This window comes from Acipenser ruthenus, chromosome 42, assembly GCF_902713425.1.
Source record: "Acipenser ruthenus chromosome 42, fAciRut3.2 maternal haplotype, whole genome shotgun sequence".
Lineage (NCBI taxonomy): Eukaryota > Metazoa > Chordata > Actinopteri > Acipenseriformes > Acipenseridae > Acipenser > Acipenser ruthenus.
The window spans coordinates 4,922,201-4,945,838 of record NC_081230.1 but is presented as its reverse complement, the minus strand read 5'-3'; the positions used below and the strand labels follow the sequence as shown (position 1 = coordinate 4,945,838).

General features: G+C 36.1%; 1 protein-coding gene across 1 annotated transcript in view; it reads right to left on the bottom strand.

Moving 5' to 3' along the window:
• Nucleotides 1-671: 671 nt before the first annotated feature.
• Nucleotides 672-23,638, bottom strand: part of LOC117400903 (biogenesis of lysosome-related organelles complex 1 subunit 1) — a 66,548-nt gene continuing 43,581 nt past the window's right edge. Inside the window, exon 4 of the mRNA XM_034001256.3 lies at nt 672-1,065. Coding sequence (XP_033857147.1) covers nt 955-1,065 — 111 coding nt within the window. The 3' untranslated portion in view covers nt 672-954. The remainder of the gene's footprint in view (nt 1,066-23,638) is intronic.

Here is a 23,638-nt window from a genome sequence, read left to right as displayed (position 1 = left end):
TTTATACAGCGGTACACCGCAGAGCGAAGCAGAGGTTTTTACTTCCAGGCTCACCAGCACATTAACACATCAATGGAAAAAAATAGTTTTTTTCCCCCAAACTTTTATCTGTGAACTTTCTTCAGGATGTTCCTTCTAAACATTGCAATGTATCCAGTTCATGCTCCCTCCGCAATGCTGGTGCTCTGATTGAAATGAGTGCTGATTCTGGGAACACAAAGCCAGGAGGGAGTATGATCTGGATACACTGCCATCGTTAGAATAGGTTTTTTTCCCCTGGCAAACACTACCAAGTAAATGTTGAGAAATGTATTGCCCAGTTGATTTATGACCCATGATGTGTGATTACAAATTTCAAGAGAGTCAGCAAAATGTAAAAAAATATAACGCTGTGATAGGGACAACACGGGACACAGCACAGATTATGTAATGTTCTGACTATGTAAGAATACAAGCAGCACCTGACCAAGGTTACTGTGATTTGTAACAGTAGGTCAGGTGCTTTGCGGTGGGTACAAAATGTTAATATGTTCTTAAATGGTTTGAATTATATTTTCCAAATGACATTGAATGTAATGCAGGCATACAAAGAGAGACACCAATAAAAAAACTGCATTAAAAGTTCTACCACATAAAATGCCATGCAACATGAACAAAATTCACCAGGAAAATTTGGGGGTGGATAAAACTTTATTTTGTATATACTACACTTAAATAATGACACTGGTATTAAAAATAGTTGCTGATAATGTCCCATTGTTAATTTACTACATTGGTTCCACCTCCATTTTTATTACTTTAACAATTTTTCCCTCTTAGAAAAAAAAAAATATCAGTACATCTCCAGATAAGAGTAGCAGGGTTACGGGTTCATCCTAACCATAGGAAGCAATTGAAGTGTGTATTGAAGGCAGTGTAAGCCACTGGTGAGATGGTAATGAATGGTCAGTGCTCTCAGGAGGAGGCAGGCTGCAGCTGGCCCTTGTGCACGTACTCCAGCGCTGTGGCGATAGTCCGCATGTCCATCTCTATACTACGGGCCCAGTTCTCCACATCACCGATTTCCTAGGGAAACAAAAGACCACTTTTATTGTGTTTATGTGGGGTTCCAGGTTAATGCTGTGTAGAAAGGAACCATCACTGGTATTACTAAAGCACAGCAGGCTGTGGGGACGTCAACACGGACACTTCATTCCATCTTCATTTCAGGATAGTGAATTCCTTTATTCTTAATATCATATCCTAATCATGTATGAGAAATCAATTGCTAAGCATTTGTCAAAATTAATTTACATCTTGAGTATTAATGTCATCCCATGCATAGAACATAGAACAGTTAAAAACAATTCCATGTTTAACAGTAGCTCATGAGTACAATCATGGTTTTTTTATTTATAATAAGTGAATATGTTGTGTGTCGGGTGAAATTATTTTACAGTTTGAGCTGTCAGAACTGCACAAGCTGACCTCTATTATAATAAATCAGACACAACATTTTAACTGACAATCAGAGACACCCGGCACACAACATAGTAACTGATTTTGTGTTTTGTACAACTGCGGTTTCTGATTAGATCACTATTTTACCAGGCTTCATTTTTTTTATCCATGGGGATTGCTTCAGAAAAAACAAAATTCTAAAAGCTGAATTTCTGCTTGACATGCTTTAAGAAATAAGCACAAGGAATCTGGAACCGTAATTATAGCTGTCACTTCAGAAATCCAGCTTAGGAGTCTTTTCAGAAGCAGACCAAACTGAAAAGCGTCATTTCCCCTCAACAGTGAGTAAGCATAGTGATTAGTGATGCAGAAACAATAATAGAAAATGCACACCTAAGATTTTTCTCTCAGTGGTTTAGTGCTCTCAAATATCTCAAATAATACAGTCAGTCCCTTAGCAGCCTAAAATAAAAAACAGCTAAACGTCAAACTAGAAATACCTATCCAATCACGCTATCATTTTTAAATGATTTACAGGAACAACACACCACAGTCACATGTTCATTAGTTTAATATAAAATCCAGCGTAGTTCATCTTTAGTAAAGTTAACTGAGGGACTCTTAAAGCACAGCACACAGAGACCCACAGTTAGAAACTGAGTGGAGACAAAGGAGGACAGAGGAAAGTATACACTTTTGTATACAGAGTGGTGAGGGCATGGAATGGGTTTTTAAGCCACATTGTTGCTGTTGAGTAATTGAGATATTTTAAGAGTCTCAGTGACCCAGTCTGTGCTAAGTCTATCTCTCTCACTGTGTCCTCTGGTCCTGGTTTCAACTGTGCTCATTGGTTAGGTCAACTTTGTCACTCTATTTGAGATTTTAAGGACATCAGAGTCCCTGATAATCCTTATTTTTTACTGAGCTAACCTGCCTGGCTGCTCTTTGCTGGACTCTCTCTTTTCTAACGTTTTTCTTGAAGAGAGTCATTCTAGGTAAGACTTCAAGCCTGCATTAAGTGCAACACAAGTGGTTTGCTTTTATATCAGCACCATCTTTTCTTCTTGTAGTATTTTAAGATCAAGACAGGGAATAACTCACTCCCGGGGAATTCCACGAACTCACTTGTCTCCCTCAGAATCAGTTAAATATCTGTCTGCCGCGGACTTTCAGTGATAAGATATGATTCCCTTCAATCCATAGTAGCAAAATACATAAATGCAAGACAACGGGCTAAAGAGTATGAAAAAACAAATGTATGAAGATGGTGGCAAATTATTTTGCAAGGCATGTAATTGTGTTTTGGATCACACTCAGAAATCAATCACTAAACGATCATCTGGCTTCCCAAAAACATAAAACGGAAGTACGAGGAAGATTGTGGCAGCAGTTCAAAGGAGACAGCAGACTACAATAACGACGAGCCTACACACCAATACAATATCGGAGATAGAACGTATCAAGGTAAGTTTTCTTTTAACTTTACCATCTTATGGCAATATGTGTGTATGCTGTTATTGGAGATGCATATTAAAACATTTTCAACTTCAGATGAAGAAAAGTGCAGTTAATTTAAACTTTAAAAGCAGAATGATGGGATATGATTAAGGCCCTGTGTAAACCGCAATTTCACGGGCTGTGCGGAAATCGTGAAATTAGCCCAATACCACGATTTTTACAATATTCTTAAGAAATAAAAATAAACTATTTCATAATTATTATTTGTATTTCATAAAAATAAAAAAAAATCACATTAATGAAATTGTACAGCTCTGCTGTGTGCCTGAGTGTACTATTCGCCATGCACACAGTGCTGTACAATGATTATATCATGTGACTATATGCAATCTAGGCGGGAAATTAAAATACTACACACTGTAAAGACAATGGATGTCTCTAAAAAGGCTAAAAATGTGTCTGCAGCAGATCACGTAAAGCAGTATCCAGCAGGAGTTTTACACAGCGATGGAGGGAAGCTCTTCTGTATGTCCTGCAGCACTACTGTAGATCACTACCGAGAATCGGCTGTTGACAGGCATTTAGATTCAAGTACTCACTGAAAGAGAAAGGCAGAAACCCAGCATAATACTGTGACTGCTTTACTTTCAAAGAAACAAAAAAACTGTGACTTCCATGGGGGGGGGGATGCTTTATTTTAAAGTTACCAATTTTATTTTATTTGGGGTGATTATATTTTTATCCAGAAAATGTGACAGCAACTTTAATGGTTCACAGGTGGAGGCCAATGGTAAGGTAATTGTGTCCTCGTTAGGGCAATTTCTTTCATCGGTGTAAACTGGGAGCTTCCACAGCACAGGGGTTGAATACTTATGCAAGCAAGATATTTCAGTTTTTTATGTTTCTTAAAAATATTTCCCAACATAAAAGCAATGTCACCTTACAATAATTGATTTTGAGTTTCAGTGTTTTAAAATAAAATATCAAACAGAATGAAATTTCAATGTACCATTTGTAATTCAGTAATATGAGAGAATTGGTCAGGGGTCTGAATACTTTTGCAAGGCACTGTATATATATATATATATATATATATATATATATATATATATATATATATATATATATATATATATATATATATACAGTATATACACACAGTCACCTCAAAAATTATTGGCAATCTTGATAAAGATAAGCAAAAAAGACTGTATAAAATAAATAATACCAGTACTGAGCTATATTGTAATTTTCCAACATGTGGAATATATTTGACTTTATTAATGATTCAATGGAATCCACCAAAATTACACATTTCTCAAATTATAAATTTATTTAAAAAAAAAATGAAGTGTCAATTATTGGCACCCTTGTTTTCAGTACTTTGTGCACCCTCCCCTTGCAAGGATAACGGCACTGAGTCTTTTTCTATAATGTTTAATGAGATTGGAGAACACATTGGGAGGGATCTTAGACCATTCCTCCATACAGAATCTTTCCAGATCCTCGATATCCTTCGGTCTGCGCTTATGGACTGCCCTCTTCAACTGAAACCACAGGTTGGGGTTCAAGTCCGGAGACTGAGGTGGCCATTGCAAAATGTTGATTTTGTGGTCAATTAACCAGTTCTTTGTGGATTTTGATGTGTGCTTGGGGTCATTGTCTTGCTGGAAGATCCACTTGCGGTCAAGTTTCAGCCTCCTGGCAGAGGCAACCAGGTTTTTGGCTAAAATGTCCCGATACTGGGTAGAGTTCATGATGCCGTTGACCTTAACAAGGGCCCCAGGACCAGTGGAAGCAAAACAGCCCCATAACATCAAAGATCCACCACCATATTTTACAGTAGGCATGAGGTTCTTTTCTGCACATGCATCCTTCTTTCGACGCCAAACCCACCGCTGGTGTGCATGGCCAAAGCGCTCTATTTTCGTCTCATCTGACCATAGCACCCAGTTCCAATCAAAGTGCCAATGCCGTTTAGCAAACTCCAGGCGCTTACGTTTGTTGGTTGCTCTCAATAAAGGCTTTTTTCTGGCAACCCTTCCAAATAGCCTACTGGCATGGAGGAGGCGTCTAATTGTAGATTTGGAGACTTGGTGACCCCAAGATGCAACCACGTTCTGTAATTCTCCAACTGTGGCCCTTGGATTCCCCTTTGTCTCCCGAACCATCTGCCTCACTATGCGTGGGGGCAAGATACACTTGCGTCCTCTACCAGGCAAGTTTACCACTGTTCCAGTGGTTTTGAACTTCTTCATCTTTTTTCCCGAATCATCATTGCAAAACTTCTATTATTGCCCTAATAGTGGTAAGTGGTATATTTAGGGTTTTTTAGCTATTGTTTTGTACCCATTGCCTGATTTATGAAGGTCAACAACCATTTGTCTCTTTTCATTTGTGAGTTCTTTGCCTTTCCCCATGGTGATGGATGACAAATGGATTTCATATGCGTGTTACCTCATTTTTATACCCCAGTGAAACAGGAAGCCATGGATGGCCACAATACAGTTCCTTAAGACTGAGATGAACTTAAAGAAGTATAATGTTAATGCAGATTTAATTTTGTTTGATTTTATTTATAAGAATCTTTAGGGGTGCCAATAATTCTGACACCTATCTTTTTCAGAATTTTTTTTTATTACTTGTTAATAAAAAAACTTTTTCTCTGAGCAATTGTATTAGAATAAAAGAATATGGTTTCCCCATATATTTGAGCATAAAATATAGCTCATTACCTTTGTTGTTTATTTTATACAGCAATTTTTGCTCCTCTTTATCAAGGGTGCCAATAATTTTGGAGGTGACTGTATGTATTACATTTGTATAGCATGTCACACATACAACTTCCACAGTCATACACAATACAAAAGCAGCAATTTTAAAGTTACATTAAAACCCACTAAGATAAAGATAAGAAAGCCATTTTATAAAAGTGCGTTTTTAGTCTTGACTTAAACTGTAACGCTCCCAACTTCTCTGACAAACAAAGGCAGAGCATTCCATAATTTAGGAGCTCTACAAGAAAAAGCCCTGCCTCCTCCCGTGTTGCTTTTGTTGACCCTAGGAATAACCAGCAGCCCGCATCCTGTGATCTCAGAGTGCGGTTTGGAAGATACAGGGTCAGTAACTCAAATAACTAGGTGCTAATCCATTCAGGGCCTTGTAAGTTAACAGTAAAATCTTGAACTCAGTTCTATAATGCACAGGGAGCCAAAGTAAAGGGCCAAAACAGGAGTAATATGTTCACCTTTCCTGGTTTTAGTCAGAATTCTAGCGGCGGTATTCTGAACAAGCTGCAAGTGGGATACCACACATTTTGGGACACCAGAAAAAACTGCATTAAAATAATCAATTCTAGATAAAATGAAGGCATGCATTAGTCTCTCGGCATCATATATGGAAATAAGTCTGGCTGTATTTCTCAAATGGTAAAAAGATACTTTAGTAACTTCCCTAATATGAATCTCAAATGAGAGATCGGGATCAAAGAGACTGCAAGGGTCCAGCTCATATAATCCCACATTTCCTTTTAGTTGGTTATGTGATCCCGCTAGCATAATCTCTGTTTTATCTGAATTCAACATTAGAAAATTCTGTGTCATCCAATGCTTGACGTCTGTAAGGCAAGTAGCTAATAACACCCAGGCAGAAGAAATTCCTGACTTTAGGGACAAATCTAGCTGGGTATCATCAGCATAGCAATGGAAGTTCACTCCATGTCTGCGGATAATGTCACCCAACGGTAGCATATATAATGAAAACAGCAAGGGACCTAGAATGGAGCCCTGTGGAACACCACAGACAACTTCCGATAATGCCGATTTTACCTCCCCAGTACAGACAAACTGAAACCTATCAGAAAGATAAGATTTGAACCAGGATAGGACAAGGCCAGACAGTCCTACTGTGCTTTCAAGATGATTCAGTAGGATGGAAAGGTCTACAGTATCAAAGACAGCACTTAGATCAAGAAGAATTAATACTGATGGAAAGCCCGAGTTTATCAGCAGATCATTCACAACTCTGACAGGGCTGTCCAGGTGCTAAGTGCAGCATGAAAACCAGACTGAAACTTCTCGAATATACCATTAAGAGTTAGAGTTAGGAGAGTTAGGGTTCAAATTGTGTTTCTTAAGCATAGGCTTTACCACAGCTAGCTTAAGTGCTTAGGGAACTATACCGGAGGAAAGTGAACCATTTATCATTTTTTAAAATGTGGGTATTAATAACACCAAGAATATTGTTTAATAGTTTTGTAGGAATAGTATCAAGACAGCATGTAGTAGCTCTCATATGTCAAATTAGCTCTGTCAGTTCCTGTAAGGTAATCAAAGAAAAACCTCCCATAGTAGCCTTAATAGGTGTATTTGGTAAAATTCTGCCGGAGCCCTCCTTAAAGAAGGTGTCTGTGGAATCTCATTTCTGATGTCTAGTATTTTATTTTTAAAGAAATGTAGGAAGTCATTGCAGCTGTGAGAGGAGCCAATGTCAAGGGTAGGACTATTAGGGGGAGGATTAATTAATTTATCTAGGATAGCAAAAATAAAAATAATCCTAGATTTCTTTGTTTCAATTAAATTAGAATAATATGATGATCTAGCCAATGCCAGAGCCTTCCTATATTTAACCAGGTGACCCTTCCATGCGATGTAATGAACATGCAGTTTTGATTCCCTCCATCTCTGTTGTATTTTATAACCCTCATATTTCATCTTACGAGTTGTAGTTATAATGCTGATGAACTAGAATAAAGAGCTCATACAGTTAACTACTGTTGCCAACTTTTTAATGCTTCCTTTCGTTCAGTTTAATTTCATTAAAGGATCACATTGCTTAAGTTAATTGATACAAATCAATACATTTTGAAGTAAATCTAAAGAACACATATTTGAGTGTTTCATTAAGAATTTGTGTTTGTTTACTGTGATGGGTTTACAGTTTTGTTAATGGATGCTGCTTTTATGTGAATCTTATGAAGAATAAAGTAAGTTTTACCATGTTGATTTTGTTTTGACATTTATTTCAGTACCCGTGAAGTTTAAATCGATGTACTCTCTCTGAACATGAGAAATACTATCACAAAAAGAATTCCTATTTGTTATATGACACTTTGATATGTAAAAGTATATATCTTTTGAGGTTATCTTATGTGTAAAACCACTGCAGAAACACAGCAGAATTTGCCTTTCCTGCCAGTGAATTTCTGCGGAATTTATGAAATTTTGTTGCAGAATTCCCCAGGGAGTGATAAGTGTAACACAGTACTTTTACCATGTATACATGATTTCACTTGTAACGGTGGTGTGTATGTATATATATATATATATATATATATATATATATAAAGGAAAAAGGAAAACTGCTGTGTACCAAAATGATCAATAAGAAAAAAGAAAAAAAGAAAAGGATATTTCAGTACTTACAAAGGTAGAATAATTGATTACAAATCAATTATCAGGATAGATATATATTGTAACGTGGTGAGTTTGTGGTGCAGTATGCTGGTGCAGTAAACACAGACTGGGAACTTCAGATGTGGTGTAATGACACTCGCGATGCCCTTTATTTTGAAGGCAGGTTGCAAAATAAATAAAACACAAAACGGAAGCAAACAAACAAAAAGCCTGTCTTCAGAAGAAGATACTAACTATACTTTATAGGACGGAGGCCCTACCTACCACCTGGGACAGCTAAGCTGCTTACCCAGTGCAGTTAAACAAGCAACAAAAAAAACAGCCAACTTCACAGAGTTCCCTTCTCTTTTGATTTCAAACAATCTCACTCCTCACAGTACCACAGTCTTCCTCCCCCAGCTGGGTAAAACCTGTCCCATTTACAGGGCTCACTACCAGCACGAGTCAACAGTAATTCAATCCAATAAGCATTACCTCATCCTGTAATGTTGAGGGCACCCTCTAGTGGCTCTGATAATGCCACACAGGGAAAAGATACTTTGACAGGCGCTGGCTCACATAATGACCCTGTATGACCTTATTACTATATATATATTATCTTTTGAATGCTACAACTGGGGCCTTAAGAAATACTTTTTTTAATTTTTCTGAATTATGTAGAATCCGCAAGTGTTTCCAAACTATCTTAGAAATATTGGGCAAAAGTTTAGAGTAAGTCATTATTAATGGGACTCTTTTGACCTTTTTATCTCTATTTTTATAATCTAGTAGATCATCTCTTTTTAGTTTATCCACTTTTCTTAACTCCGTCTCTATCATTCTTTCTTTGTATCCTCTTTTTTTAAGATTTGTTTTTAATACATTTCTTTGTTTTACATAGTCACTTTCTTTTGAGCATATTCTTCGTATTCTTATTCCTAGACCCTTTGGGATTGCCCTTTTAGTGTGTATCGGATGTGCAGAGGACATGTGTAAATACTGGTGCATGTCAGTAGGTTTACAGAAGAGGTCAGTCTCAATTGAACCTTCTTCAAGTTTTACTATGGTATCTAAAAATTATATTTCTTTCCTTGTCCATCGAAGGTCCACCTTAATATTACTGTGTATTTCATTTGCCATTTTATGAAACTGGAAAAGAGACTCTTCTCCATGTGTCCAAACCCCAAAAATATCATCTACAAACCGAATGTATTCTAAAGGTTCTCTTTTTGATTTTCTAAGTAATTGTTCTTCCCATTTCCCCATGTATGTACTGGCAAAGTGCATTCCTAATTTAGATCCTATTGCGGTACCATCGTTTTGTTTGTAATTCTTATCAACAAATGTAAAATAACTGTTTTCTAAAACTATGTTGATCATGTTCAGTACCTCTGCTGTAGGTATTGATTTATCTAGTCTATTATCTAGTGCTTTTTGACAAGCTTCTAAAGTTTTTTTTACGAGGGACACTTGGGTACAAGGATTTTACATCCATGCAAAATAAAATTGTATTCTCTGGAAGGTTGTGTTTTATTGATTCAAGTCTTTTTAAAAATTGTGTTGTATCCTTAACATAGCTTGTTAATTTCTCAACGTGCGACCTAAGTTGTTTTTCTGCTATTTCAGCTATTATGTGTGTTGGATTATCAATTGTACTGACTATCATTCGCATAGGGTGATTTTCTTTGTGCATTTTAGGATTTCCTCTTGCTAGGCCTGTTCTTGCATTATGTGGCTGCATGTATTTTTTTAATTCTTTTGATATAATGCCTTTATTGTATAGTCTCTCCGCAATTTCCTTAACCTCTTTTACCGATTTATTGATCTTATTGCTTTTAACTTCTTCATATGTATATGTATTATTTAATTCACATTCTACAGATTTCATATAGTCATCTGTGTTCATTATCACTATTCCTGAGCCCTTATCTGCTGGTCTTATCATTATATCATCATCATTTAACAACTCAGTCATAGCTTGTTCTTCAATATTGGTTAAATTAAGTTTACATCTTTTCTTTAGTCCTACTATTATTTCTTGTTTAACTACTTCAATATACATATCTAACCATTTATCTCTTCCATCCGGAGGAGTCCATGTGCTTGTACTATTAACCTTAATCCCATGCTCATAATTACCCTCTGAATCTGAGATATTTTCATTGAAAAAATATTCTGCTAATCTCATGCGTCTCTCCCACTCCTTTAATTCAGTGGCCAGTTTATCTTTATCGATGTATCTTTTAGTCGGTATAAACTTAAGTCCTTTACTCAGTACCGCTTTTTGGGATGTGGTTAAAGTTTTACTTGATAAATTGAATACTATGTCTTCTGTCTTATCTTTTGTGTATTTGGTACCATGTCTGTTTTTGGGTCTCCTATCTTTCTGTTTTGAATTCTCTGTCCTATTCATGTTTAACTCTCTATTTTGCATTTTATTATTTAACCTGGTTTATTTTTACTGTTTTAGATTTATTTTGATGATCTTTCTTAATTATGCCACAGTACAGTGCCTTGCGAAAGTATTCGGCCCCCTTGAACTTTGCAACCTTTTGCCACATTTCAGGCTTCAAACATAAAGATATGAAACTGTAATTTTTTGTGAAGAATCAACAACAAGTGGGACACAATCATGAAGTGGAACAAAATTTATTGGATATTTCAAACTTTTTTAACAAATAAAAAACTGAAAAATTGGGCGTGCAAAATTATTCAGCCCCCTTAAGTTAATACTTTGTAGCGCCACCTTTTGCTGCGATTACAGCTGTAAGTCACTTGGGGTATGTCTCTATCAGTTTTGCACATCGAGAGACTGAAATTTTTGCCCATTCCTCCTTGCAAAACAGCTCGAGCTCAGTGAGGTTGGATGGAGAGCATTTGTGAACAGCAGTTTTCAGTTCTTTCCACAGATTCTCGATTGGATTCAGGTCTGGACTTTGACTTGGCCATTCTAACACCTGGATATGTTTATTTGTGAACCATTCCATTGTAGATTTTGCTTTATGTTTTGGATCATTGTCTTGTTGGAAGACAAATCTCCATCCCAGTCTCAGGTCTTTTGCAGACTCCATCAGGTTTTCTTCCAGAATGGTCCTGTATTTGGCTCCATCCATCTTCCCATCAATTTTAACCATCTTCCCTGTCCCTGCTGAAGAAAAGCAGGCCCAAACCATGATGCTGCCACCACCATGTTTGACAGTGGGGATGGTGTGTTCAGGGTGATGAGCTGTGTTGCTTTTACGCCAAACATAACGTTTTGCATTGTTGCCAAAAAGTTCGATTTTGGTTTCATCTGACCAGAGCACCTTCTTCCACATGTTTGGTGTGTCTCCCAGGTGGCTTGTGGCAAACTGTAAACGACACTTTTTATGGATATCTTTAAGAAATGGCTTTCTTCTTGCCACTCTTCCATAAAGGCCAGATTTGTGCAGTATACGACTGATTGTTGTCCTTTGGACAGAGTCTCCCACCTCAGCTGTAGATCTCTGCAGTTCATCCAGAGTGATCATGGGCCTCTTGGCTGCATCTCTGATCAGTCTTCTCCTTGTATGAGCTGAAAGTTTAGAGGGACGGCCAGGTCTTGGTAGATTTGCAGTGGTCTGATACTCCTTCCATTTCAATATTATCGCTTGCACAGTGCTCCTTGGGATGTTTAAAGCTTGGGAAATCTTTTTGTATCCAAATCTGGCTTTAAACTTCTCCACAACAGTATCTCGGACCTGCCTGGTGTGTTCCTTGTTCTTCATGATGCTCTCTGCGCTTTAAACGGACCTCTGAGACTATCACAGTGCAGGTGCATTTATACGGAGACTTGATTACACACAGGTGGATTCTATTTATCATCATTAGTCATTTAGGTCAACATTGGATCATTCAGAGATCCTCACTGAACTTCTGGAGAGAGTTTGCTGCACTGAAAGTAAAGGGGCTGAAAAATTTTGCACGCCCAATTTTTCAGTATTTTATTTGTTAAAAAAGTTTGAAATATCTAATAAATTTCGTTCCACTTCATGATTGTGTCCCACTTGTTGTTGATTCTTCACAAAAAATTACAGTTTCATATCTTTATGTTTGAAGCCTGAAATGTGGAAAAAGGTCGCAAAGTTCAAGGGGGCCGAATACTTTCGCAAGGCACTGTATTTAGATTTTCTTCCGGTTTCATTGTCTTTAAATACAATAACTGAGAAATGGTTATTGTTGTATAAAAGATTAATTGGATTTGTTCTTATTTTTAATATATTCTATTGTGCCTTCGTATTTAAAACAGTCCTTATTCTTTAAGTCTATGTATACGTGTATGGGCCTATTTAGGAGGTCTACAGCTGCCATAACTTCTGCCTCTGTAGCCCAAGAATCTATACTCCCGTCACTTAATTTCATTTTTTCAATATGGGTCACTGAGTCAATGTACATTTCATATAGTTTTATATTGCTTTCTATTAGTTCTGTTATATCATGTCTAATTGTTCGATGGTCATTTTGTGAACCATATAAAACTACACCTAAACATCTAAAGAAACAGTTCCCGTCCTTCTCTATTTGAACTATGTTGTAGTCGTCATAACTCTTATACTCGCATTGCTCAAGCATTCTATTCGAAAGTGTTTCAGCAGTGTTTTCCTTATTCTCTGATTTGTTATGATTTGAAATTTTAATTTTTTCTAGACCTATTCTATTTTGTAATCCCGGTTGACCTCTTAATTTGTGTAATTTCATTATCTTTTTGTTGTTCAAATGTTCTAGTGTTTTGTTCTCAAGGTTGTCTACTTTACGAAGTAACTGTCTCATTTCTGATGGAGGGAACATGCAATTTATGTCATTTATTACTATCTCTATTTCATTACTTATTTCTCTAATTCGTCTTGCCGATGTTAATTTAGCTTCCTGCATTACCTTAAACGAAGTCTCTTTTAATATCTGATTTACATTTCATCTTTCTGCTTCACTAGTCTTCATGTTTACGCTTAGTTTTATTTTAAAGCCAGTTGGAACTACTGCATTATCTATACAAGTATCTATAAAGTTTTGATGAGAACGATACTTCGCTCTCTGTGCCGTCAGTCTCTTAAGTTTATTATCCGCCTGTCTTGCCCTCCTGGATTGGTGTAATACTCCAGTCTGCCTCTCACTTCCTCCATTCATTTCCTTTGTAGGATGATATTATGTATAAAACACAATAATATATTTTAGCTCAAAGAGCCAGCTGCCCAACGTTTCGATATGTTGTACATATCTTTCTCAAGGGAGCCTGTGTTTGAATCCAAACATTGGAGGTATTTATAGGTTTTTGACGGCATGACAACTACTTGTTATTGTTTACATTCAAATTCATGATTTATTCTTACATGATGTAATGGTGTTCTATATATTGCGACATCGTTTTTACTTCTATCTTTGAATCTGTATTAATTCTAATTAACACTACTTTATATAAACTTATATTTTTATTATATCATGCAATGCTGGCTCTGAGGATCAGTCTAGATTTGGCCTCCCCCCCGCTGGCATAATCGTGTTCAGTCTATTTATCCATTTACTTTCTTTTATTCTACTAAATGTCGCATTGTCTAATTTGAGCTGTTCTAATACTACAAACTTTACATCATTTATGTCATGTCCCTGACTGGTGAAGTGCTGTACTATTGGTTCATTCATTTTTTTTATTTCTAATTTAATGAAAGGTGGTTCTGAATTCTTTTATATAAAGTAGTTCCAGTCTTTCCAACATATTTGATTATATCACATTTTTCACAGGATATTCCATAAACAACATTGCTATTTTTACAGTAGGTATTAGTTTTTAGTGGCTATGTGGTGTTCTTATGTTTAATTATATTTTTACGTTTGTCTATGTATTTACACACTTTACATCTACTAGTGCATATGTTCGTAGAACCTAGTTTGTCAATTATTCTTTTATGTTTACTGTGAACTAAAATATCACCGAAATTAGCTTCTCTTTTGAATGCTACAACTGGGGCCTTAAGAAATACTTTTTTTAATTTTTCTGAATTATGTAGAATCCGCAAGTGTTTCCAAACTATCTTAGAAGTATTGGGCAAAAGTTTAGAGTAAGTCATTATTAATGGGACTCTTTTGACCTTTTTATCTCTATTTTTATAATCTAGTAGATCACCTCTTTTTAGTTTATCCACTTTTCTTAACTCCGTCTCTATCATTCTTTCTTTGTATCCTCTTTTTTTAAGATTTGTTTTTAATACATTTCTTTGTTTTACATAGTCACTTTCTTTTGAGCATATTCTTCGTATTCTTATTCCTAGACCCTTTGGGATTGCCCTTTTAGTGTGTATCGGATGTGCAGAGGACATGTGTAAATACTGGTGCATGTCAGTAGGTTTACAGAAGAGGTCAGTCTCAATTGAACCTTCTTCAAGTTTTACTATGGTATCTAAAAATTATATTTCTTTCCTTGTCCATCGAAGGTCCACCTTAATATTACTGTGTATTTCATTTGCCATTTTATGAAACTGGAAAAGAGACTCTTCTCCATGTGTCCAAACCCCAAAAATATCATCTACAAACCGAATGTATTCTAAAGGTTCTCTTTTTGATTTTCTAAGTAATTGTTCTTCCCATTTCCCCATGTATGTACTGGCAAAGTGCATTCCTAATTTAGATCCTATTGCGGTACCATCGTTTTGTTTGTAATTCTTATCAACAAATGTAAAATAACTGTTTTCTCAAACTATGTTGATCATGTTCAGTACCTCTGCTGTAGGTATTGATTTATCTAGTCTATTATCTAGTGCTTTTTGACAAGCTTCTAAAGTTTTTTTACGAGGGACACTTGGGTACAAGGATTTTACATCCATGCAAAATAAAATTGTATTCTCTGGAAGGTTGTGTTTTATTGATTCAAGTCTTTTTAAAAATTGTGTTGTATCCTTAACATAGCTTGTTAATTTCTCAACGTGCGACCTAAGTTGTTTTTCTGCTATTTCAGCTATTATGTGTGTTGGATTATCAATTGTACTGACTATCATTCGCATAGGGTGATTTTCTTTGTGCATTTTAGGATTTCCTCTTGCTAGGCCTGTTCTTGCATTATGTGGCTGCATGTATTTTTTTAATTCTTTTGATATAATGCCTTTATTGTATAGTCTCTCCGCAATTTCCTTAACCTCTTTTACCGATTTATTGATCTTATTGCTTTTAACTTCTTCATATGTAAATGTATTATTTAATTCACATTCTACAGATTTCATATAGTCATCTGTGTTCATTATCACTATTCCTGAGCCCTTATCTGCTGGTCTTATCATTATATCATCATCATTTAACAACTCAGTCATAGCTTGTTCTTCAATATTGGTTAAATTAAGTTTACATCTTTTCTTTAGTCCTACTATTATTTCTTGTTTAACTACTTCAATATACATATCTAACCATTTATCTCTTCCATCCGGAGGAGTCCATGTGCTTGTACTATTAACCTTAATCCCATGCTCATAATTACCCTCTGAATCTGAGATATTTTCATTGAAAAAATATTCTGCTAATCTCATGCGTCTCTCCCTCTCCTTTAATTCAGTGGCCAGTTTATCTTTATCGATGTATCTTTTAGTCGGTATAAACTTAAGTCCTTTACTCAGTACCGCTTTTTGGGATGTGGTTAAAGTTTTACTTGATAAATTGAATACTATGTCTTCTGTCTTATCTTTTGTGTATTTGGTACCATGTCTGTTTTTGGGTCTCCTATCTTTCTGTTTTGAATTCTCTGTCCTATTCATGTTTAACTCTCTATTTTGCATTTTATTATTTAACCTGGTTTATTTTTACTGTTTTAGATTTATTTTGATGATCTTTCTTAATTATGCCACAGTACAGTGCCTTGCGAAAGTATTCGGCCCCCTTGAACTTTGCAACCTTTTGCCACATTTCAGGCTTCAAACATAAAGATATGAAACTGTAATTTTTTGTGAAGAATCAACAACAAGTGGGACACAATCATGAAGTGGAACAAAATTTATTGGATATTTCAAACTTTTTTAACAAATAAAAAACTGAAAAATTGGGCGTGCAAAATTATTCAGCCCCCTTAAGTTAATACTTTGTAGCGCCACCTTTTGCTGCGATTACAGCTGTAAGTCACTTGGGGTATGTCTCTATCAGTTTTGCACATCGAGAGACTGAAATTTTTGCCCATTCCTCCTTGCAAAACAGCTCGAGCTCAGTGAGGTTGGATGGAGAGCATTTGTGAACAGCAGTTTTCAGTTCTTTCCACAGATTCTCGATTGGATTCAGGTCTGGACTTTGACTTGGCCATTCTAACACCTGGATATGTTTATTTGTGAACCATTCCATTGTAGATTTTGCTTTATGTTTTGGATCATTGTCTTGTTGGAAGACAAATCTCCATCCCAGTCTCAGGTCTTTTGCAGACTCCATCAGGTTTTCTTCCAAAATGGTCCTGTATTTGGCTCCATCCATCTTCCCATCAATTTTAACCATCTTCCCTGTCCCTGCTGAAGAAAAGCAGGCCCAAACCATGATGCTGCCACCACCATGTTTGACAGTGGGGATGGTGTGTTCAGGGTGATGAGCTGTGTTGCTTTTACGCCAAACATAACGTTTTGCATTGTTGCCAAAAAGTTCGATTTTGGTTTCATCTGACCAGAGCACCTTCTTCCACATGTTTGGTGTGTCTCCCAGGTGGCTTGTGGCAAACTGTAAACGACACTTTTTATGGATATCTTTAAGAAATGGCTTTCTTCTTGCCACTCTTCCATAAAGGCCAGATTTGTGCAGTATACGACTGATTGTTGTCCTTTGGACAGAGTCTCCCACCTCAGCTGTAGATCTCTGCAGTTCATCCAGAGTGATCATGGGCCTCTTGGCTGCATCTCTGATCAGTCTTCTCCTTGTATGAGCTGAAAGTTTAGAGGGACGGCCAGGTCTTGGTAGATTTGCAGTGGTCTGATACTCCTTCCATTTCAATATTATCGCTTGCACAGTGCTCCTTGGGATGTTTAAAGCTTGGGAAATCTTTTTGTATCCAAATCTGGCTTTAAACTTCTCCACAACAGTATCTCGGACCTGCCTGGTGTGTTCCTTGTTCTTCATGATGCTCTCTGCGCTTTAAACGGACCTCTGAGACTATCACAGTGCAGGTGCATTTATACGGAGACTTGATTACACACAGGTGGATTCTATTTATCATCATTAGTCATTTAGGTCAACATTGGATCATTCAGAGATCCTCACTGAACTTCTGGAGAGAGTTTGCTGCACTGAAAGTAAAGGGGCTGAAAAATTTTGCACGCCCAATTTTTCAGTATTTTATTTGTTAAAAAAGTTTGAAATATCTAATAAATTTCGTTCCACTTCATGATTGTGTCCCACTTGTTGTTGATTCTTCACAAAAAATTACAGTTTCATATCTTTATGTTTGAAGCCTGAAATGTGGAAAAAGGTCGCAAAGTTCAAGGGGGCCGAATACTTTCGCAAGGCACTGTATTTAGATTTTCTTCCGGTTTCATTGTCTTTAAATACAATAACTGAGAAATGGTTATTGTTGTATAAAAGATTAATTGGATTTGTTCTTATTTTTAATATATTCTATTGTGCCTTCGTATTTAAAACAGTCCTTATTCTTTAAGTCTATGTATACGTGTATGGGCCTATTTAGGAGGTCTACAGCTGCCATAACTTCTGCCTCTGTAGCCCAAGAATCTATACTCCCGTCACTTAATTTCATTTTTTCAATATGGGTCACTGAGTCAATGTACATTTCATATAGTTTTATATTGCTTTCTATTAGTTCTGTTATATCATGTCTAATTGTTCGATGGTCATTTTGTGAACCATATAAAACTACACCTAAACATCTAAAGAAACAGTTCCCGTCCTTCTCTATTTGAACTATGTTGTAGTCGTCATAACTCTTATACTCGCATTGCTCAAGCATTCTATTCGAAAGTGTTTCAGCAGTGTTTTCCTTATTCTCTGATTTGTTATGATTTGAAATTTTAATTTTTTCTAGACCTATTCTATTTTGTAATCCCGGTTGACCTCTTAATTTGTGTAATTTCATTATCTTTTTGTTGTTCAAATGTTCTAGTGTTTTGTTCTCAAGGTTGTCTACTTTACGAAGTAACTGTCTCATTTCTGATGGAGGGAACATGCAATTTATGTCATTTATTACTATCTCTATTTCATTACTTATTTCTCTAATTCGTCTTGCCGATGTTAATTTAGCTTCCTGCATTACCTTAAACGAAGTCTCTTTTAATATCTGATTTACATTTCATCTTTCTGCTTCACTAGTCTTCATGTTTACGCTTAGTTTTATTTTAAAGCCAGTTGGAACTACTGCATTATCTATACAAGTATCTATAAAGTTTTGATGAGAACGATACTTCGCTCTCTGTGCCGTCAGTCTCTTAAGTTTATTATCCGCCTGTCTTGCCCTCCTGGATTGGTGTAATACTCCAGTCTGCCTCTCACTTCCTCCATTCATTTCCTTTGTAGGATGATATTATGTATAAAACACAATAATATATTTTAGCTCAAAGAGCCAGCTGCCCAACGTTTCGATATGTTGTACATATCTTTCTCAAGGGAGCCTGTGTTTGAATCCAAACATTGGAGGTATTTATAGGTTTTTGACGGCATGACAACTACTTGTTATTGTTTACATTCAAATTCATGATTTATTCTTACATGATGTAATGGTGTTCTATATATTGCGACATCGTTTTTACTTCTATCTTTGAATCTGTATTAATTCTAATTAACACTACTTTATATAAACTTATATTTTTATTATATCATGCAATGCTGGCTCTGAGGATCAGTCTAGATTTGGCCTCCCCCCCGCTGGCATAATCGTGTTCAGTCTATTTATCCATTTACTTTCTTTTATTCTACTAAATGTCGCATTGTCTAATTTGAGCTGTTCTAATACTACAAACTTTACATCATTTATGTCATGTCCCTGACTGGTGAAGTGCTGTACTATTGGTTCATTCATTTTTTTTATTTCTAATTTAATGAAAGGTGGTTCTGAATTCTTTTATATAAAGTAGTTCCAGTCTTTCCAACATATTTGATTATATCACATTTTTCACAGGATATTCCATAAACAACATTGCTATTTTTACAGTAGGTATTAGTTTTTAGTGGCTATGTGGTGTTCTTATGTTTAATTATATTTTTACGTTTGTCTATGTATTTACACACTTTACATCTACTAGTGCATATGTTCGTAGAACCTATTTTGTCAATTATTCTTTTATGTTTACTGTGAACTAAAATATCACCGAAATTAGCTTCTCTTTTGAATGCTACAACTGGGGCCTTAAGAAATACTTTTTTTAATTTTTCTGAATTATGTAGAATCCGCAAGTGTTTCCAAACTATCTTAGAAGTATTGGGCAAAAGTTTAGAGTAAGTCATTATTAATGGGACTCTTTTGACCTTTTTATCTCTATTTGTATAATCTAGTAGATCACCTCTTTTTAGTTTATCCACTTTTCTTAACTCCGTCTCTATCATTCTTTCTTTGTATCCTCTTTTTTTAAGATTTGTTTTTAATACATTTCTTTGTTTTACATAGTCACTTTCTTTTGAGCATATTCTTCGTATTCTTATTCCTAGACCCTTTGGGATTGCCCTTTTAGTGTGTATCGGATGTGCAGAGGACATGTGTAAATACTGGTGCATGTCAGTAGGTTTACAGAAGAGGTCAGTCTCAATTGAACCTTCTTCAAGTTTTACTATGGTATCTAAAAATTCTATTTCTTTCCTTGTCCATCGAAGGTCCACCTTAATATTACTGTGTATTTCATTTGCCATTTTATGAAACTGGAAAAGAGACTCTTCTCCATGTGTCCAAACCCCAAAAATATCATCTACAAACCGAATGTATTCTAAAGGTTCTCTTTTTGATTTTCTAAGTAATTGTTCTTCCCATTTCCCCATGTATGTACTGGCAAAGTGCATTCCTAATTTAGATCCTATTGCGGTACCATCGTTTTGTTTGTAATTCTTATCAACAAATGTAAAATAACTGTTTTCTCAAACTATGTTGATCATGTTCAGTACCTCTGCTGTAGGTATTGATTTATCTAGTCTATTATCTAGTGCTTTTTGACAAGCTTCTAAAGTTTTTTTACGAGGGACACTTGGGTACAAGGATTTTACATCCATGCAAAATAAAATTGTATTCTCTGGAAGGTTGTGTTTTATTGATTCAAGTCTTTTTAAAAATTGTGTTGTATCCTTAACATAGCTTGTTAATTTCTCAACGTGCGACCTAAGTTGTTTTTCTGCTATTTCAGCTATTATGTGTGTTGGATTATCAATTGTACTGACTATCGTTCGCATAGGGTGATTTTCTTTGTGCATTTTAGGATTTCCTCTTGCTAGGCCTGTTCTTGCATTATGTGGCTGCATGTATTTTTTTAATTCTTTTGATATAATGCCTTTATTGTATAGTCTCTCCGCAATTTCCTTAACCTCTTTTACCGATTTATTGATCTTATTGCTTTTAACTTCTTCATATGTAAATGTATTATTTAATTCACATTCTACAGATTTCATATAGTCATCTGTGTTCATTATCACTATTCCTGAGCCCTTATCTGCTGGTCTTATCATTATATCATCATCATTTAACAACTCAGTCATAGCTTGTTCTTCAATATTGGTTAAATTAAGTTTACATCTTTTCTTTAGTCCTACTATTATTTCTTGTTTAACTACTTCAATATACATATCTAACCATTTATCTCTTCCATCCGGAGGAGTCCATGTGCTTGTACTATTAACCTTAATCCCATGCTCATAATTACCCTCTGAATCTGAGATATTTTCATTGAAAAAATATTCTGCTAATCTCATGCGTCTCTCCCACTCCTTTAATTCAGTGGCCAGTTTATCTTTATCGATGTATCTTTTAGTCGGTATAAACTTAAGTCCTTTACTCAGTACCGCTTTTTGGGATGTGGTTAAAGTTTTACTTGATAAATTGAATACTATGTCTTCTGTCTTATCTTTTGTGTATTTGGTACCATGTCTGTTTTTGGGTCTCCTATCTTTCTGTTTTGAATTCTCTGTCCTATTCATGTTTAACTCTCTAATTTGCATTTTATTATTTAACCTGGTTTATTTTTACTGTTTTAGATTTATTTTGATGATCTTTCTTAATTATGCCACAGTACAGTGCCTTGCGAAAGTATTCGGCCCCCTTGAACTTTGCGACCTTTTGCCACATTTCAGGCTTCAAACATAAAGATATGAAACTGTAATTTTTTGTGAAGAATCAACAACAAGTGGGACACAATCATGAAGTGGAACAAAATTTATTGGATATTTCAAACTTTTTTAACAAATAAAAAACTGAAAAATTGGGCGTGCAAAATTATTCAGCCCCCTTAAGTTAATACTTTGTAGCGCCACCTTTTGCTGCGATTACAGCTGTAAGTCACTTGGGGTATGTCTCTATCAGTTTTGCACATCGAGAGACTGACATTTTTGCCCATTCCTCCTTGCAAAACAGCTCGAGCTCAGTGAGGTTGGATGGAGAGCATTTGTGAACAGCAGTTTTCAGTTCTTTCCACAGATTCTCGATTGGATTCAGGTCTGGACTTTGACTTGGCCATTCTAACACCTGGATATGTTTATTTGTGAACCATTCCATTGTAGATTTTGCTTTATGTTTTGGATCATTGTCTTGTTGGAAGACAAATCTCCATCCCAGTCTCAGGTCTTTTGCAGACTCCATCAGGTTTTCTTCCAGAATGGTCCTGTATTTGGCTCCATCCATCTTCCCATCAATTTTAACCATCTTCCCTGTCCCTGCTGAAGAAAAGCAGGCCCAAACCATGATGCTGCCACCACCATGTTTGACAGTGGGGATGGTGTGTTCAGGGTGATGAGCTGTGTTGCTTTTACGCCAAACATAACGTTTTGCATTGTTGCCAAAAAGTTCGATTTTGGTTTCATCTGACCAGAGCACCTTCTTCCACATGTTTGGTGTGTCTCCCAGGTGGCTTGTGGCAAACTGTAAACGACACTTTTTATGGATATCTTTAAGAAATGGCTTTCTTCTTGCCACTCTTCCATAAAGGCCAGATTTGTGCAGTATACGACTGATTGTTGTCCTTTGGACAGAGTCTCCCACCTCAGCTGTAGATCTCTGCAGTTCATCCAGAGTGATCATGGGCCTCTTGGCTGCATCTCTGATCAGTCTTCTCCTTGTATGAGCTGAAAGTTTAGAGGGACGGCCAGGTCTTGGTAGATTTGCAGTGGTCTGATACTCCTTCCATTTCAATATTATCGCTTGCACAGTGCTCCTTGGGATGTTTAAAGCTTGGGAAATCTTTTTGTATCCAAATCTGGCTTTAAACTTCTCCACAACAGTATCTCGGACCTGCCTGGTGTGTTCCTTGTTCTTCATGATGCTCTCTGCGCTTTAAACGGACCTCTGAGACTATCACAGTGCAGGTGCATTTATACGGAGACTTGATTACACACAGGTGGATTCTATTTATCATCATTAGTCATTTAGGTCAACATTGGATCATTCAGAGATCCTCACTGAACTTCTGGAGAGAGTTTGCTGCACTGAAAGTAAAGGGGCTGAAAAATTTTGCACGCCCAATTTTTCAGTATTTTATTTGTTAAAAAAGTTTGAAATATCTAATAAATTTCGTTCCACTTCATGATTGTGTCCCACTTGTTGTTGATTCTTCACAAAAAATTACAGTTTCATATCTTTATGTTTGAAGCCTGAAATGTGGAAAAAGGTCGCAAAGTTCAAGGGGGCCGAATACTTTCGCAAGGCACTGTATTCAGATTTTCTTCCGGTTTCATTGTCTTTAAATACAATAACTGAGAAATGGTTATTGTTGTATAAAAGATTAATTGGATTTGTTCTTATTTTTAATATATTCTATTGTGCCTTCGTATTTAAAACAGTCCTTATTCTTTAAGTCTATGTATACGTGTATGGGCCTATTTAGGAGGTCTACAGCTGCCATAACTTCTGCCTCTGTAGCCCAAGAATCTATACTCCCGTCACTTAATTTCATTTTTTCAATATGGGTCACTGAGTCAATGTACATTTCATATAGTTTTATATTGCTTTCTATTAGTTCTGTTATATCATGTCTAATTGTTCGATGGTCATTTTGTGAACCATATAAAACTACACCTAAACATCTAAAGAAACAGTTCCCGTCCTTCTCTATTTGAACTATGTTGTAGTCGTCATAACTCTTATACTCGCATTGCTCAAGCATTCTATTCGAAAGTGTTTCAGCAGTGTTTTCCTTATTCTCTGATTTGTTATGATTTGAAATTTTAATTTTTTCTAGACCTAT